The sequence below is a fragment of the Pteronotus mesoamericanus genome, unplaced genomic scaffold (genome assembly GCF_021234165.1).
Source record: "Pteronotus mesoamericanus isolate MK-2021 breed Mesoamerican mustached bat unplaced genomic scaffold, CSHL_Meso_final contig_20, whole genome shotgun sequence".
Classification (NCBI taxonomy): domain Eukaryota; kingdom Metazoa; phylum Chordata; class Mammalia; order Chiroptera; family Mormoopidae; genus Pteronotus; species Pteronotus mesoamericanus.
The window spans coordinates 27481400-27498363 of NW_026555085.1; the positions used below are offsets into that span (position 1 = coordinate 27481400).

At 37.2% G+C, this 16964-nt stretch overlaps 1 protein-coding gene across 1 annotated transcript in view; it reads right to left on the reverse strand.

The window, feature by feature from the left end:
- Window positions 1–16964, reverse strand: part of EYS (eyes shut homolog) — a 1478297-nt gene that overhangs the window by 29839 nt on the left and 1431494 nt on the right. Inside the window, 3 exon segments of the mRNA XM_054568619.1 lie at window positions 3771–3961; window positions 13005–13015; window positions 16866–16963. Coding sequence (XP_054424594.1) covers window positions 3771–3961; window positions 13005–13015; window positions 16866–16963 — 300 coding nt within the window.

Sequence of the window (16964 nt, forward strand, 5' to 3'; positions counted from 1 at the left end):
CTTGATTGCAAAATATTCTACCTTATTTTAACTTATGATTTATTCTTCTTTGTTTAAAAATCCTCACCTGAGGATATGTTTATGGAGAGAAAGAGAGAGAGAGAGAGAGAGAGAGAGAGAGAGACATTGATTTGAGAGAAAAACATCAATCGGTTGTCTCCTGTACAAGCCATGACTGGGTATCGAACCTGCAATATTTTGGGTGTATGGGATGATGCTCCAGCCAACTGAGTCACCCAGCCAGGGCTGTTATGATTTCTTTTTAAGATCAACAGTCCTTGTGAAATATCTAACCCAGATGCTGTTATTTGCTGACAGCTTTCTTTATCTTCAGTTTCATTTTGAAAGCTGGTTTAGGGCCCCTGGGTGTTTAAAAGCACATATCTGAGCTAGTTCCTGGGTCCGACAATGTGATCATTGAGGATTTATGTACTCCTGGAACTCAGCTCAGATATTTTGAATCACTTTTGGTGCCTATGACTCTTAAAGCCCTTGGATTCAAGTAGTTGGTCTATTAATATTTTATTACCACAGCACCATATCTCCCTGGAATTCCAAAGAAATCTGGGGTGAGGCCATAGTGAAAAGGAAATATCCCAATCAGGAATTGTCCTTCTCTTGTCTTTAAATGGATTTTTCTTTGTCAGCCATTGGTGAATGTTTTAAGGGACTTGAAAGATCAGTGAGCGTGTCATTCCAAGAGTAAGGGATAGGTGTAGTAAGATTTCACTACTTAAAGGATGCTGATAGAAAGTTTCCCCCAACCACCTTCTCAGATATATGCACATACTTAAAATACTTAAGACAATTTAAAACACAGGGACCAATTTTGTACACCATAGACTGTACAAGTTTCCACTTACTTTATGTGACTGCCAGTTTTTATATTTGATTATGAAATATAACCAACACAGTGTCATGGCAAACTCACTGGATTGGCAGTGTGAAGACTTAAATCCTCAGTCCTGCTTATTCATAGTTTTGAGTTTAACTTCTTTCAAGGTAAAAGAATTGGGATTAGGTGATTTTTCAGGCTCTTTTGATAACCAGGGCTGTCTCACCCCTGATATTTCTTTTCCTTCACACTGGACCTAATGTATGTGCCTTTTGCTACTCCTGAGAGTTTTTAATTAAGTGGAAGGTACAGAAGGGAGAAGTTCAAAGATGGAGCCTTCTTCTGGAATTGAGTTATGAATCCAAGTGCACTTGATTGGACTGTATTTACCATAAAACATCTAACCTTTGATAACTTATTTAAAGTTACATTTTAGTTTTGAAGATATTTGGTTTTTAATGATTATGCTTTCATAGACAATTGGTGTGTGATAGTTGTTGAGAAAATGTTACCTCTACATTACTAGTTTCTATGCTGTATTTACTTAAGGAATGGCTATTACAAGGGACTCCTAAGATCTAGAAATAGAGTGTTAATTGAATTTGTTTTTAATCCACCATGACTTTAAGCTTCAAAAATCTGGCCTGCCCTATTGTTACTATCACTAACCTTTATGCTAACTTGTTCTCCTACCATATTTTGCCATGTACGATGAGTACATTTTTGCCCAAATTTTTGAGGGAAAAATAAGGATGTGCATTATACATGGGTAGTACCTGAAATATCTTGTGACTGTTCTTGTGTTTTGTAATTATTTGTTACATACATAAAATTTCTTGTACCATAATATGTTCAAAAATAAATGTTAAAATTCCTTTATAATACAAAAAAGTATCTAAGTATAAATAAATAAAAAATTTAAATAAAAAATTAAAATGAAAGATTTTTTTCCTGAATGTTTGGGCCAAAAATGTGGCACACATTATACATGGCAAAATGCAGTATTTCTTTCAGGTTCGAATAGCTATTCCTTTGGAAGCTATAGAGGTACACCATCTTGGTAAAGTTCTGAGTGCTTTGCTGTTCACTAAAACCAAGAGCTGTTTCTTGAAAACTGTCACAATCCATTTTTATTACTTTAGAACTATTATGCTGAAATGCATTACAGGTATTTTTTATTCTATACTATAGGTTTGGTAATAGACATTCAACAGCAATGAACAAAAACAAGCATGGTCACTGTTCTGTGAAGGAGAATCAGGGAAGGCTCCCCTAAAAAAGTAAGATCTGAGTTAAAATCTGAAGGATAATAAGTGGTAGCTGGGTGTGAAGGCTGGGGTAGGGGTCAGGAAATTACAGGAGGAGATGAAATGCAGTCGGAGTCCCTGCTGCAGTTTGGGGTTGATGGGCGTAGGTAACCCATCCCTTCTCCTGCCAGTGTTGGCTGAGAGGTAGTCTGTGAAGATGAGTCTCAGCTATTGGGCTGTGAGGAGGACAGTGGAGGAATGACTTTGTTCCATCTTATTCAGGAAGAAATAAAACTGCCCTGCTCCACTTACCCCCTCTCCCACCCTATGGTGTGTTTATGATGTGGAGGAAAAACATAAGGTCTTATGCAAGCTATGAATTAAAGCAGAGACAGCTCAGATCTAGAAGTACCCTTAGCACTAGCCATATCCCATGTGCGGAGCACTCAGGAGACCGTGGGGATCTTCCCAGAGGGACAGCCAAAATTTGCCCCAGTGGTAAGAATATTGTCAATCATAAGGTATAGGGAAAAACAGCAAAGCAGATGAGATCTAGAAAATGGGAAGTTTCCTATTGTTCCCACTGGACTTGGGCCATTTCACCTCTGATATTTCTCTTCCTTCGCACTGGACATAATGTATGTGCCTTTTGCTACTCCTGAGAGTTTTTAATTAAGTGGAAGGTACAGAAGGGAGAAGTTCAAAGATGGAGCCTTCTTCTGGAATTGAGTTATGAATCCAAGTGCACTTGATTGGACTGTATTTACCATAAAACGTCTAAAACATCTAGAGTAAACAGACAGGTGGTTTAGGGTTAATACATTAAAACAATTCTAAAAGCAAAGCTGTGTTTTGTTCTGTTGAACTGTGAGGACTATCTTATTTGTGAAATATAATGTTATATATATTAAGGAGAAAAGAGAGTAGTCTTTTATTTTATATGTGTGTGTGTGTGTGTGTGTGTGTGTGTATGGAGTCTGTCCAGAAAAAGTCCAGCCATTGTTAATGAGAACAGTTTGCATGACATCCATGTAACCTGGCAGCATGGAAAGTGGACTGGAATGGTCATGTGTGAACAATGACAACTTCACTGTACTAGTCAGTGGGGGTGGTAGATGCCATTGAGTTAGCATGTGTACTGTGTTGTCATCACATTCAAAATGACCGAGTGAGTAGAGCAACAAATCTGCATCAAATTTTGCGTTAAGCTTGAACATTCCTCTGTGGAAACTATATGGATGATTCAGAAGGCCGCAGCTATGGGCACCTGGTGATTGGCAACATCACTGTGACATGCTTGCTCATGCATCACATCTCATGCAGAGTTTCTGGGCAAACCATCAAATCACCCAGGTGACTCAGCGCCCCCTACAGCCCAGATTTGGCGCCTTGTGACTTCTGGCTTTTCTTGAAACTAAAATCACCTTCAAAATGGAAGAGATTTCAGACCATTGATGAGAGTCAAGAAGATATGACAGAGTAGCTGATGGCAGTTGGGAGAACTGTGTGAGGTCCCAGGGTGTCTACTTTGAAGGGACTGAGGCGTCATTGTTGTCCTATGTACAATATTTCTTGTATCTTCTTCAATAAATGGCTCTATTTTTCATATTACATGTCTGGATACCTTCGGGACAGACCTCGTCTTTCATTTTACTTTCCCAAAAGGAAACTGACTTAAATTTGTAGACAGCATTAGTTGAAGTTCTGCCTCATCTGTTCACAGTAGACTCCAGTGGTTCCTAGAGGAGAGTAATAGGTGTATCCATGAGGCAGTGAGACATAAGTTGCTCCTTTGCTGTACTGGTGTGGAGGGTCATGTTCAGGGTCACAGCTGGAAACTGTCTCAGTGCAGAAAGCTCCTTTCCACCCAGTGGGACAGGTATATGTTGAAAAAAAGGCAATGTGACTTGAGCACTTGAGTAGAGACAGATATATACAGGTGTATCAATTGCCCTGATGTTGGCAGCTTTGACTGAGGTTCCAAGATTATCAAAGTGAGTTGTGATTCAAATTACCAAGATCCAAACTGTCAAAGAAAAGAACTAATAACTGGTTATGAGATTACTGGACTTTATCCACATCACGGATTTAAAAAGGTTCAGGACACCAAAATTGAAAGGGAATTTTACAAGAATGATTTCTTTGGACAAAACAGCATTGTAAGCTCTTCTCCTCGTCCCACAGTACCACCAAGGAGGAAGGCTGTGAATTGAGTTGCTGTTTGTTAAGTCTTGATGTACGTTCTGTGCCATTGATGAACACCCAGGCCCAGGCCCTGGGCTGCAGAAGAAACTGCAAACCCTTCCAGATATGAGGCACATGCTAGCAAATCCCCGGGATGAATTGTGGCCCTCTGAGTTTGGATTTGGGCACATAAGAAAGGGATCTTACCCAGAGGGTAATCCGGTAGCTGAAGAGAACTTGGCAGTCAAGGCAGTCAGTTAGTTACTGGGGCAGAATCTGAGAGGTAAAGGGGAGAACCCAGTTTGAAGAGAGACCCTGTCTGGGTTGAGAGAGTGATCGTGGGAGGAGCCCAACAGGGGAGCCTCTGATGGACTCACTACAGGTAGAATTGCTGGACGAAATGCGGGACACCTAAGGAAATTTAAATGTCAGATAAACAATGAATAAACTTTTAGTATAAGTATGTCCTATGCAACATTTGATTTTGAAATAAGCAATGTTTGACATATACTAAAAATTGTTATTTATCTGGAATTCAAATTTATCTTAAGTGTCCTGTATTTTCCCCCTAAATCTGGCCACCCTACACTAGAGCACATAAAAGGAAGGGTTAGATTTAAATACTCACCAGGCCCAGAGAGCACTAAAACATCAGACAACAGTCTGAGTAAAGGAAGCCCATTCCAGGATGTGGTGTGTGGTACAGAGTCAGGAACCACTAGGCTGGAGAGAGAGAAGCAGCAGATCGTTTACACCTCCTTCAGAGACTTCCCATTCGTGCCATAAGCCCTGGCTAGATTTAGTCTTGAAGGGTAGAGTGTTGTTAACATTTTGAAGTAGATCCTTTCAATGAATGAACTGAAAGTGTATTTGTGAATTAAAGTGTTTATTAATGGAGTCAAAGCAGAAAATTCAACTGAGTTCCCCATGTTTTAATCTAGGGCTAAGCAAAGCATGACTCCTCCTAAGCAGGCATAAAAAGAGGGTGAGAAACCAAAGCAAATCACTTTATGAGTACATACATCCACGCCTCTTGGGTCACAGTCACTTGCTCCCAGTTCATTACGATGGTCCTTGCTTACTGGTAAAATGAAGACATAGATGACACTAACAACCCTGGGCAGTTAAAAAGCATCACCAATAGTACAATTTCTCAGGTGAACAAGCGAAGATAAAGCAGGTAGCAAACGGAAGTCTCTTTAATCTTGCTTTTTGTCTTTTTTTTTCTTTAGGTTGAAAGAATTCTCACAGGTTCTAGAGATTAAAGGCAGCTCATACAGTGTCCACTAGGTGGGTCAATCTGTATGACCTGTTATAAGCCATGTAGAGGAGAAGGTAAGGACAATGAACACCCTGCAACCATCATTAACTGTCTTGATCATTGTATAGGAACAAGAGATAAGAGTTTCATAAAATTGAGATTAAACAAAAGACCATGGCAAGACTTACTTTTTTTTAGCACTTAGCATGTATCTTTCTACTACTTTCACTAAGCAAATTTAACATTAAAAATGCTGGAAAAAATTGCCCTGGCTGGTGTGGCTCAGGTGGTTGGAGCATTGTCCCCTAACCTAAAGGTCTGCAAGTTTGATTCCCAATCAGGGCACATACCTAGGTTGTGGGTTCAGTCCCTGGTTGGGGCATGTGCAGGAGTCAACCAATTGATGCTTCTCTCTTTCATCAGTATTCCTCTAAAAGCAATGAAAAAAAATATGTCTTCGGGTGGGGATAAAAAAGTTATAAATAAATAAAAATAAAACTGCTGGGAAAATTAGATATTCACATGTAAAAGAATGAAATTAGACCCCTATTTTACACTACTCACAAACATCTGGAAATGAAATAAAGACCTGAAAACACAAAACCCTTAGAAGTAAATGAAGTGTTCAGTTTTACCTATTTTTAAATTTCATATAAATGTAATGATATTGTATATATTCTTCAATTACTGGCTTTCACTCAGGATTATGTTTTTTTAGGTTCACCCACGTTGATACATGTAGCTGTTGCATTATTTGTCAGTACTCTATAACTTGATGAGAAAAATTCATGTTCTTTTGTATAGTTGAAATCTCAATGTTTTAACCTTTATAGTTTGCATATTTTGTGACTTATTTAATAAATATTTCCCTATTCCAAAGTTGGAAAGGTATTTTATCAATATGTTGTCTCCTAAAACTATTATAAATTTTTTGTTTTACATTTAAGTCTTCATATACCTGAAATTACTTTTTGTGATTGGAAGGGGTAGCGATGGGATTACAATTTTCCATCTGGATAACCAATAGTCCTATCATTCTTTCTTCAACAGTTCATCCTTTTCCACTGATGAGCCATGTCCTTTTATGCATGGTCCTGTGCCTCTCTGTCCTGTTCATTCGCCTGTTGGTCTATCCTTGTGTCAATATAACAGTGTCTTAATTTCTCCAGCTTAATAACATGTGTTGATATCTAGGGTGGCAAGTTCTACAATCTTGTTTTTCTTTCCAGAAGTGTCTTGACTATTCTTAGCCTTTTGCTCTTCTACATCTTTTTCTGTCAACTAATCCCAAGAGCAACATAGGCAAATTTCCTGATTTTTCTGGGAGTAAAATGGGGTTTGTTTTTTAATTACATTTACATGAGTGTGTGGCTCTTAGGGGTCCCAGGTCTGTAGGCATCTCCTGTGTGATCTCCCTCTCTGGGGCAGTCCTTAGCCGTAGGTAGGTCTGGTCCATTGTAACCCATGTGGCCCTTCACAGTCTCCAGGTCTTAGCAGGAACTCAGGGCTAAAGCCAACTTTGACACTAACTTTCTAGGGTCTTGCTTTCATTCCATTTGGGCATTATAATGTGTTGTTTTCACTTTAGGTAACTGTTATGAAAATATGCATTTTATATTTTATTCAGATTTGAATATTTTCATTTGGGAAGATCGTTCAGGTTATATAATTCCACATAGTTGTACAAACAGAAACTCCTTATAAATAACATTTAAAAAAATAAAGAATACTATTTGAAAACATCTTTCAGTGCTCATTAACTTCCTTTCCACAACTTTGAGTGTAACAGTGGAATATTATTTCATTGAATGGGTGAAATATAACTTTAGTTTCGCTGTCACTTTTGAGACGTGTTTTAAAATTTTCACATTCTACAAATAACACTGTGATAAAACTCTTGTAGCTAAATCTTTGTGCTCTATAATCATTTCCTTGGAATATATTCAAATATAATCATGACTTCTAGACTTTGGAAACATATTCCAACCTGCCCTCCATAATAATCATACCAATTTACATTCCCATCCCCAGTGAGTAAGAATGCTCCTGAAAATATAGATGTGCATATAATAGAAAATATGGAACATTTTATAGGCTTCTTGCTCTTTATTGACCTAATAATTATTTATTAAAATAAAAATGATTTAGTGTCTGCCTACACACATTTATCAAGAACATATTGATTTTATCCCTGGCCAGATTGCTCAGTTGGTTGGAACATCAGCTCTCACACCAAAAGGCTGTAGGTTTGATCTTCGGTCAGAGCACATACCTAGGTTACAGGTTTGGTCCCCTGTAGGGGCTCATATAAGAGGCAACCGATCGATGTTCTCTCTCACATCGATGTTTCTCTCTCTCTCTCTCTCTCCCTTCCTATCTCCCTAGAATCAATAAATATATCCTTGGGTGAGGATTAAAAAAACACACATTGATTTCAAATTCCCATATTTTACTTAGTATTGAGCAGTCTAATAAAATTTACGCTTCACCACAACATTATTATTATTGTTGTTGTTTTTGTGTTTGCTATGTGCATAGCACTATCTTAGCTCATACAGGATGGGCAGAAGATGTGTAAGGCATGAGCTCTGGTCCGGCTGAGATGGAGTGTGCTGGGTACAGCACCGCTGGACTGCGTAAGCTCAGGGGCCCAGTGAGAGGCATGGAGAGGTGTGGCCAGAACCCAGCAGCCATTGTGGGGAATAACTCAGAGGAAGGGAATACAATTAGCATCGTACCACATGTTCACCAATGCACTGCTAGACTATGATTGTAGGAGGATTTTAAAATTAAAGTTCTTATCTGTCTGGAACTTACAGATAGAAGCATAAGCACAAACACAATATGGTAACAAGCAAACAAAAATCTCTGAAGATATTGTCATTTCATTAAATAGGGTGTTTATATGGGTCATGATGAAAGAAAATGTCTATGCTTATTGTACCTAAGTTAACAGTTGTGCAAATAAAAGTTTGAAAAAGTTGTACGGGGTTTTCCTTGGAGAAAAACAAAACACAATGGAGAAAAACAAAATACAAAATTAACCTGCCTCAAAATTTCATGATTTTGATTATTGTTTGACAATCACAAAATATAAAATATATAAAGACCTTTTATACAAAATAGACTGTCTTACCAATTTCATAAAATAAATAAAACCATATAACACATATTAAAGAATTTTTATATAAAAATAAAATTCTAATGGGATTACTTTTTTAATGATGATTGCACCATCTAGTGGCTTGTTGTTATCTACTTGGAAAAAAAAAAAAAAGAACAAAAAAAATCTTATTGCATTATAGATAGAAATGACAATGGTAAAGTACTTATTTTTATGTTAAATATAGCATAAATCACATTAAGCATAATATATAATATAGATGCCATAAACTTATTTGAAAAATAGCATCTTAAATAAAATAAATCCTCATACAATTCCTCTAAGAATTTTTGGTCTAAAGCAATTAGCTATGTCTACAAAGATTTTAAAAATCACTTAAAAATCACTTTCAAATATCATGTACTACTTCCTTACATTATATTTTAAGGGAGATTTTCATTTGAACGATTTTGTGCAAACTCAGGTTTTTCTTTTTCTTTTCTTCCTGGCTTCTTTAGAACCCTATGAAATGCAGATAATAAAAAGTCTTAAATCATTTTTTGTTATTTTCCATTTTGGGTATCAACATTTTTTTACCCCTTGAAATTAATTCATTAACATATCTTCCCTTAATCACATATACACTCTTCTGTCTGGACAAAGAGTAGGTTTTGGAGAAGGATATGTATGAGGTGGGGTGTCCACAAAGTGGAAAAAGTAGGGGAAAAAATAGAGATAGATATGCATTCATTCAAAGAATATATTTATATACAAGGTGGGGCTAAAATAGGATTACAGTTGTGAGTAAATGAAACACAAAGTTTATTCTTGTATTATTATTTATTAATTATTGCATTATTTTCCACACAAACAACTGCAAACCTACTCCCCCCCACCCCCATATATTGTTACATGCTAAGTGTCTGTCACTGTACACAGCACTGAGGATTCCACAACACATAAGACCTCATTTTTGGTCTCATGAAGTTGCTGTTTTGGGGGATATCCGATTAGTAAGCAGACAAGGGTAATACAATGGTACAAGTGCAGATGAGTACTATGGGAGCCCATAGGATGGGTGCCCAAGCAATTTTAGTGAGTCAGGGAAGGCTTCGGCAGTGAGCTTTGCCTACATGAGCGAGTGCGTCAAGAGTGAAGAGCAGTAGAAGATTACGTTGGAAAAGGAAACCAGAGTTTAAGGGCTTTGAATAACAAGCAGAGATAGGATAACTTTTTAAGTGACAGACGTATTGGGAATAATGTGAAGGACGTGGCATATTTTAAGAATATAAATTTGGTATGTATGAGATGACTCCATAATGTAACAATAAAGTCTCTAGTGATGTAAATTCAATTTTGGTGGGGTCTTACTATATCTTTACCACTAGAGCAGGGGTTGGTAAACTTTGACAGTTTATAGTTTACATTAAGAGCCATAAAGGCTTTTTTTTTTTTTTTAATAACTCTGCCTCCATTGAAAGCAGCCACAGACAATCCACAAACAATTGGGTGTGGCTATGTCCCGATAAAACTGTATGTACAGCAGCAGGTGGTGGGCCAGATTTGGCCCACAAGACATAGCTTGCTGACCTCTGCACTGGATCATTACTTCCACGGTACTAATTAATTAATTAATTCCACGGCAGCAGAGATTAGGTCTGCTTTACTATCTATTGTAGTCCCAGGGCTAAAACGGATCCTGGACTATTGTAATTTTTCACTGGATATCTTGGGAATAAATAAGTAAGTAAATAAAGAAGTCATGACTAGGATAAGGAAGTGGGTGAATGCAGAGGCCTGCACTGAGAAATGGCTTTGAGGATGCAAAGGTTGCAGTAGACGTGAGAGGCATCTGGTAAATGTGTTGGTGCGGAAGATGAAAGATGATAGTAAAGGCGAGTGTTTACCGAGGCTTAACGTGTACCAGGCACTCTTCTCAGCACTTTAAACATATTTACTCACTGAATCCTCCTTATGACCCTATTAGGAGGGCATGTTTAGAATCCTCATTTTGCAGAGGAAGAGCATGAGGGACAGAAAAGTTAAGCAAATTAGAGGGGAAGGAGTGCACATGTCAACTGCCATTCCATGTTTCTCAATCTCATGGAAGTTTTTGGGAGTTTCAGGATTTTTTTGGGGGGGGGTTCAGAATTAAATGACTGAAAGAATGTGGTGCCATTAGTGAGAAAAGGGTATTTAGAGAGGACCACTGAGTCAGAGGTGAGAGGTGATTATAGAGCCCTTTTTGGGTGAGTGAAGTAGCATAGCAGGCAAAAAGCTGGAGCATTTACTCTATAATAGCTAAGAACATTCAAAAGATACTGAGCAATCACTGACATTACACATAGAACTATTTTCTCACCTCATGTCCATTAAAAATGTTAGCTATCCAAAATTGTCAATATATAAAGAATAATTTGTGCATTCTTCTGCCTCTAAACATAGAGCAAGAACACTGAAGAAAACGTCAGACATTTTGAGTAACAGTTGGTCATAACAGCAATCGAGAGTTAAATACTGGAGTATGTTTTTACTAAGACAGTTCATTATTTTACATCTGTGCACTTAGAATGAAACGGTTTTACCATGTTCTTCTGTGTATAATGTGGACTTTTTTGCCCAAATCTTGAGGGAAAAATAAGGATGTGTATTATACATGGGTATAATGATTATATGATCTGATGTATAATGCTCGCAAAAACATGGGTGCACATTATACACAGAAAAATACAGTAAATTCTTAAATTGCAGATAAATCGTTTGCTTTTTATTGTCAATTTTATAGCTCAGAAAACATCTATGGATTAATTTTTCTCATTACAACAGATATTCAACATGAAGAATGTAATTTTCTTTTAATTAACCAATTTGAAGACTTCTCAAGATTAGGATAAGCATGGATATATAAAAATTAACTGAAAATGAGATGATGGAAGATTTAATGTTCTTTGTTTGAGTATCACTTGAATATCATTCTTTTGCTTACTTAATATTCACCATAAAGAGGGTGATGGTGTACAATTCCACTTTGTCACCAGGGTGAATACAAAACAGAAAACAGAGTTTTGCCCCCAGGGATTTTGAGGTAGTTTTTTAATAACAATGTATTTGTATGATAGTCAATATTTATTAGGACCTCATGTTGGTGCCAGGCACTGTTTTAAGTACTTTATATGTAGTAACTCATTAAATGCCTACAATAACTCTACAATTATTAGTCTTCAGTGGGCAGATGAAAAACTGTGACTTAAAAAAAAATCTCTGCTTAACCTACTTTTTTCAGTAAAGCTATCAAATATATATTCTTATTGTTTTAAATCAGAGAGATTCTTTTATATGTATTGAGGCTAATTAGGGTAAAGTATTCAAATCCTCACTGTGTGATGAGAGCAGAAAAAGAAAATTCTTGCAGAAAATTTATTGAGCTGAATCTGTAAGAAAGCTATGGTAACAGATTTGTGGGTTTTATATGAATAAGCAAAAGCACAGATATAGTACTTAAAATGAAATCTATGTGCTTTGATAATAAAGTCATATGAATAATGGAATAGATATGTGTTACTTAATAAGAGATGATCACATTACCTAAAGGACTCCACTTCTGCATATATAACTTACTTCTCTGCTATTTATAGGAAAAAGGAAACATTGCTGAATCTCCTTCTCCTAAAACTTTGTTGTATTGGAAGGCCTCATTCATGTCAAATTGCTTTTCTTTATGATTTATTTCTGTTTGAGTAACAAGTTAGGAGAAGGTGGTAAGTGTGATATGATGGATATCATTTTACCTGTCAAAATTTACTAGATGTCAAATGACACACTAAAAAATCGAGCCTTTGAAAAATACACAAACAAGTGCTAGAATGAGTGAACTTTAGGGTACTCTGGAATGTGATGCCGTGTCAAGACTCGACATGCTTTCAAGGAAGGGTTGCTGTAATCACTCCACTTGCACATGTTTCTCCGTGGCCTTCCTTTCTTTGATGATATCTCAGAAAGTATAAGAAGTATGAGATGAAATTATACCTGATAATAAAAGTATTGGCACTCGTCTGTGGACCTCTGTCCAAATGGTTCTGTTGTCTAGGTTAAGGGACAAAACATTGTATTATGCTAACAATTGGATTCAATCCCTCTTAGAGAGGGAGATGTTTGGGGGAATTAGTTAGACAGCTGCTTGTTGTGGATGGTGAGCATGAGCCTGGACTACAAAAAAAAAAAAAAAGAGTAATTGAATTGCTTTTGCCTGAGAACAGGAGATAAATTAGGTTTTTTCTAACCTAGAGAGTCAGTGGGAGCAAAATGAAGCAATGAGAAGAATACAGAGATGGGGTGGGGTGGCCATGTATTTACTGTAGTGTTGGAATGACCTCCCTACAGTAAACCTTCCCTTTGGTGGGGAAAACCCAACAACAATACTGAGTATCCTATCTTTCACACAACTTCCCCCGCCCCTTCCAATGTAAACAGTCTGATCTATCTTAAAGTGTGAGTGACTTTGCTCATTTGCAAAAATCAAAGAAATTGATTGTCATTTTTAGGTATACATGGTACATAGAAGGCTTTGAGAACATACACTTTTCTCTGGGCATCTGCATTAATTTTGGAAAGGTCTTTGACTGAAATTTCACCTGATTCTTGAAGATACTCTGTGAGCCAAAAAATATTTGGGAAACTCTGGATCAGTGAAATTTTTGTGCTCAAGGATAGATTTATGTTGTGAATAAGCCTCATTTATGAACTTAGTATAATTCTCTGATGCATTTCCTATTTTACATCCACATTCTCTGAACTCCTGCTGGGCTTTCTCTCTGTACTGCTTATTGTTACCTCTGTTTTTGTAACTTGGTTTTCCTATACCATGTTTTTTTTAAAGGAATCTGTTGCCTATCACCCTCAATCACAGTCAGGATATCACATTAAAGTCAAACAAAAAACAACTTGAATGAAGTCAAATTTGCTTAAAAAACACTTTGAACACTTTGTACCAAACAAATGTACATACAGAGCTAAGTTGGAACTAAACAAACCTCTTTTTTTTTTTTTTTAAACCTAGGCTACTAACAGCAGAAATAGTTTACTGTTTCTCTGTTGCATCAGAGCTCATCCCAGGAGCATAAAGGCCTTACATGAACTCTGCTTTATTATGCTCTCATTTGAGAAATTGCATTAGAGCGCAGCTGGATCTGGGTTTGCTAACTGATGTCCCTGGAGCAGGAAAGCAAGGCTTTTAGCAGTTTCCAGCAGCCCAGCCCTGGGTCCAAGCCTTATCAAGTCTTACTTCCCTCCTTCCTTAGCACAGACTCCTGTACCAAAACAATGCCTTCCGCCTCCAGCTGTGAGGAGTGGAAGTAAAGTGAGCACTTATAGTTCATAATTCTTTTTAAATAGTATTAAACTGTTAAGACACTTTGAGTGGCTTTGAGATTTTGTGTTTTTAAAATTGATTCTGAACACCATGACATTTATGCTTCTAGGTTGGGACTTGCTTCTTGAGCATTTACAGCATTTTATTATATGCTCTTTTTCAAAAACAGATTGAACTTTAGCTTCGAGCCATAGGTTATGTTACCTGGAAATTCAGTTTAATATTACCCTCTGATTCAGGTGCATAATAAAATTGTGGAGCTATATTGAAAGACTGGGACAAGGGTAGAAGAAAACTTCTTGAACGTTATTGGAAAGTATAATTCTCCTTAAACTTAGGCTGCTACTGAAGTTGAATGGTCATGAATGGGAACCTAAATATTTGAAACAGCATTATTGAGTGTAACTTACATACCATAAAATCCACCCCTTAGTTCAGGGAACCATAATTTTAATGTCATATAAGTCACAAGAGCTACCTCTCATTCAGCCGGAATGCTCCACATATCACTGATATAATAAATACTTTGTTGTTACGTCAATAAGAGGATCCCAAACATTGGTCACAATTTGTTAAGAAAGATTTTAGAATCCCATCTAAAAAAGTTGTCAGAGGTATCTGTCCTATTACTCAGGCTTATTTGTTATTCGAATAGAAGCTCTCATGGTGGTCTATGAGATACAGCTTTCCACCTGCACGGGAATTTATGAAATCCCCAGGGGATGTGTTACGAGGCAATGTACTTCCAATTTGGAAAAAATATGAAGTGCCAATTGAAGATAATGTCAACTTTTTTTAAAACAAGATTATTTATTTTTTAGAGAGAGGGGAAGGGAGGGACAAAGAGGAGAAGAAACATTGATGTACGAAATATTGATCCGTTTTCTCTGCATGCCCCTACTGGGGACGTGGCCCACAACCCAGACACGTGTGGTGACATGAAGCCAGACCAGCAACCTTTCTGTTCACAGGCAGGCGCTCAATACACTGAGCTCCTCCATCCAGGGCACACCAATATTTTTTAAAAATTAAGAATAAATGAATAGATTACATCCAGCAGATAAGGAGTACTAACACTTGTCATCTAAGTTGTTAACTGCTTTTAAATTCATTTCTTACTATTTAGGTCCTGAGAGAATGTTGATCCAGGTTGGTTTTGAGTCTTGTGGCACCTCTTACAAGATGCTGGTACATCCTCTTGTTTAATCATAATCTCCTGGGTTTAGTTTCCCATGCGTTAAATCAGGGCTAGGATAGTCCCTGACTAATTTAGAAAGTTTTAATCAGGGGCAATGAAAATAATGTATATAAAAAATGCTTTGTTGGCTACAAAGTGCTGTAAGATATTACTTTTATTATCACAAACCAAGTAAACTTTTTATGGTGATCAAAATAATCTTCACTTAATTGTGTCTATCTATATGCGGCACTATGTATTCCAGTGTATTCCAAGATTAACACACATGGCTCTTATGCTGGAACAAGCCCTGTGTTCCATATGGAATATTGAGGAGTTAGGATGAATTTCCTACCTGCATATTCACCTTAACTTTCTTACTGGCACTTCCTATCTTTTTATGATTGCATTCTTTATTACTATCAGTTTATTTATTATCTCATTTAAAATACACAAACAAAACAAAAACACCTAGTAAGTCGCCTGAAGAATGGCCACATTATTTTAGATAAGGTGAGGTAAATTTATACCTCTAAATATAATTAAGCTTAGTTGGAGAGCAAATGATAATGCATAATTTGTAAAGCAAACTAAAGGTTTCATTAAAAATTATAGTGTGGCCTTGGCTGGTATGGCTCAATTGGTCAGAGCGTTGTCCGCTGGACTGAAAGTTTGCAGGTTCGATCTCTGGTCAGGGCAGTAAGAGAAGACAGCTAATCCATGTTTCTTTCTCACATTAGTGTCTCTCACTCTCTCTCTCTCTCAGCAATGAAAAAATGTCCTCAAGTGAAGATTGAAAAACAATTGTCCCACATGCAAGTATATATTTTTTAAAATTTATTTATTTATTTATTTTTAGAGAGAGGAGAAAGGAGAAAGAAAGAGAGGAGAGGAGCATCAATGAACATTGATCAGGTGCCTCTCTTATGCACCCTGACAGGGACCGAACCTGCAACCCAGGTACATGCCCTGACTGGAAATTGAACTGATGACCTTTCACTCTGCGAGACAACGCCCAACCAACTGAGCCACATTGGTCAGTGTTCAAGTACATGTTTTTAATGTTGACTGTCTTCTGTGCTGTTCCTGTAAGTTTGCTATTAAAGTACATTAAACTAAAAAAAAAAAAAAATTGTAAAACAGTGAAGATAAAATCATCATGGTAAAGCTAATGCCTAGAGCCCTTCAAATACTACTTATGCACAGAGGAGATGCTCAACAAAAGTAGTTGACAACCTTTCCTTTGCTCTTTTCTTCCCACTCAACATGTTTATGTTTGTGTTTCTCACTAAAGTAGTTCAGAAGTTAAATTGGGGCACTTTGCTTGGCTCCACCTAGACAGGAGGGCCCTTTCTAAAGGAGCTCAAACCTGAACAGGAAAGGAAATATCAATATGTATGACTAACATTTCTGGTACCACTCTCAAGACTGTGAATTTAAGATATATTTTTCAATGGTGACTGGAATGAGGTAGTCACTCATTTCCACTGTTTAAAAGAATTGAGAAGATGGCGTAACTGCTGTGTTGATCCTTCTTAGTTGCCTTTATCTGTCCTCCAGTTGTCTAGCGAGTCTACATGAAAACATTTAAAACATGAGGGTCAGTTTGTGTTCCTAGTTTGTATGAGTGAATACCAGTTAGAATGCGAATCACCTGCTACCTTCCCTCCTAATGTCATACTTACTCAACAGTAGATCCACTGTCTCTGCATGTCCCACCATTGTCACAGATCATTAAACTACAAGGAGAAGCATCACACTGGCCAACGCTGTGCCCAGCATTTGGGGG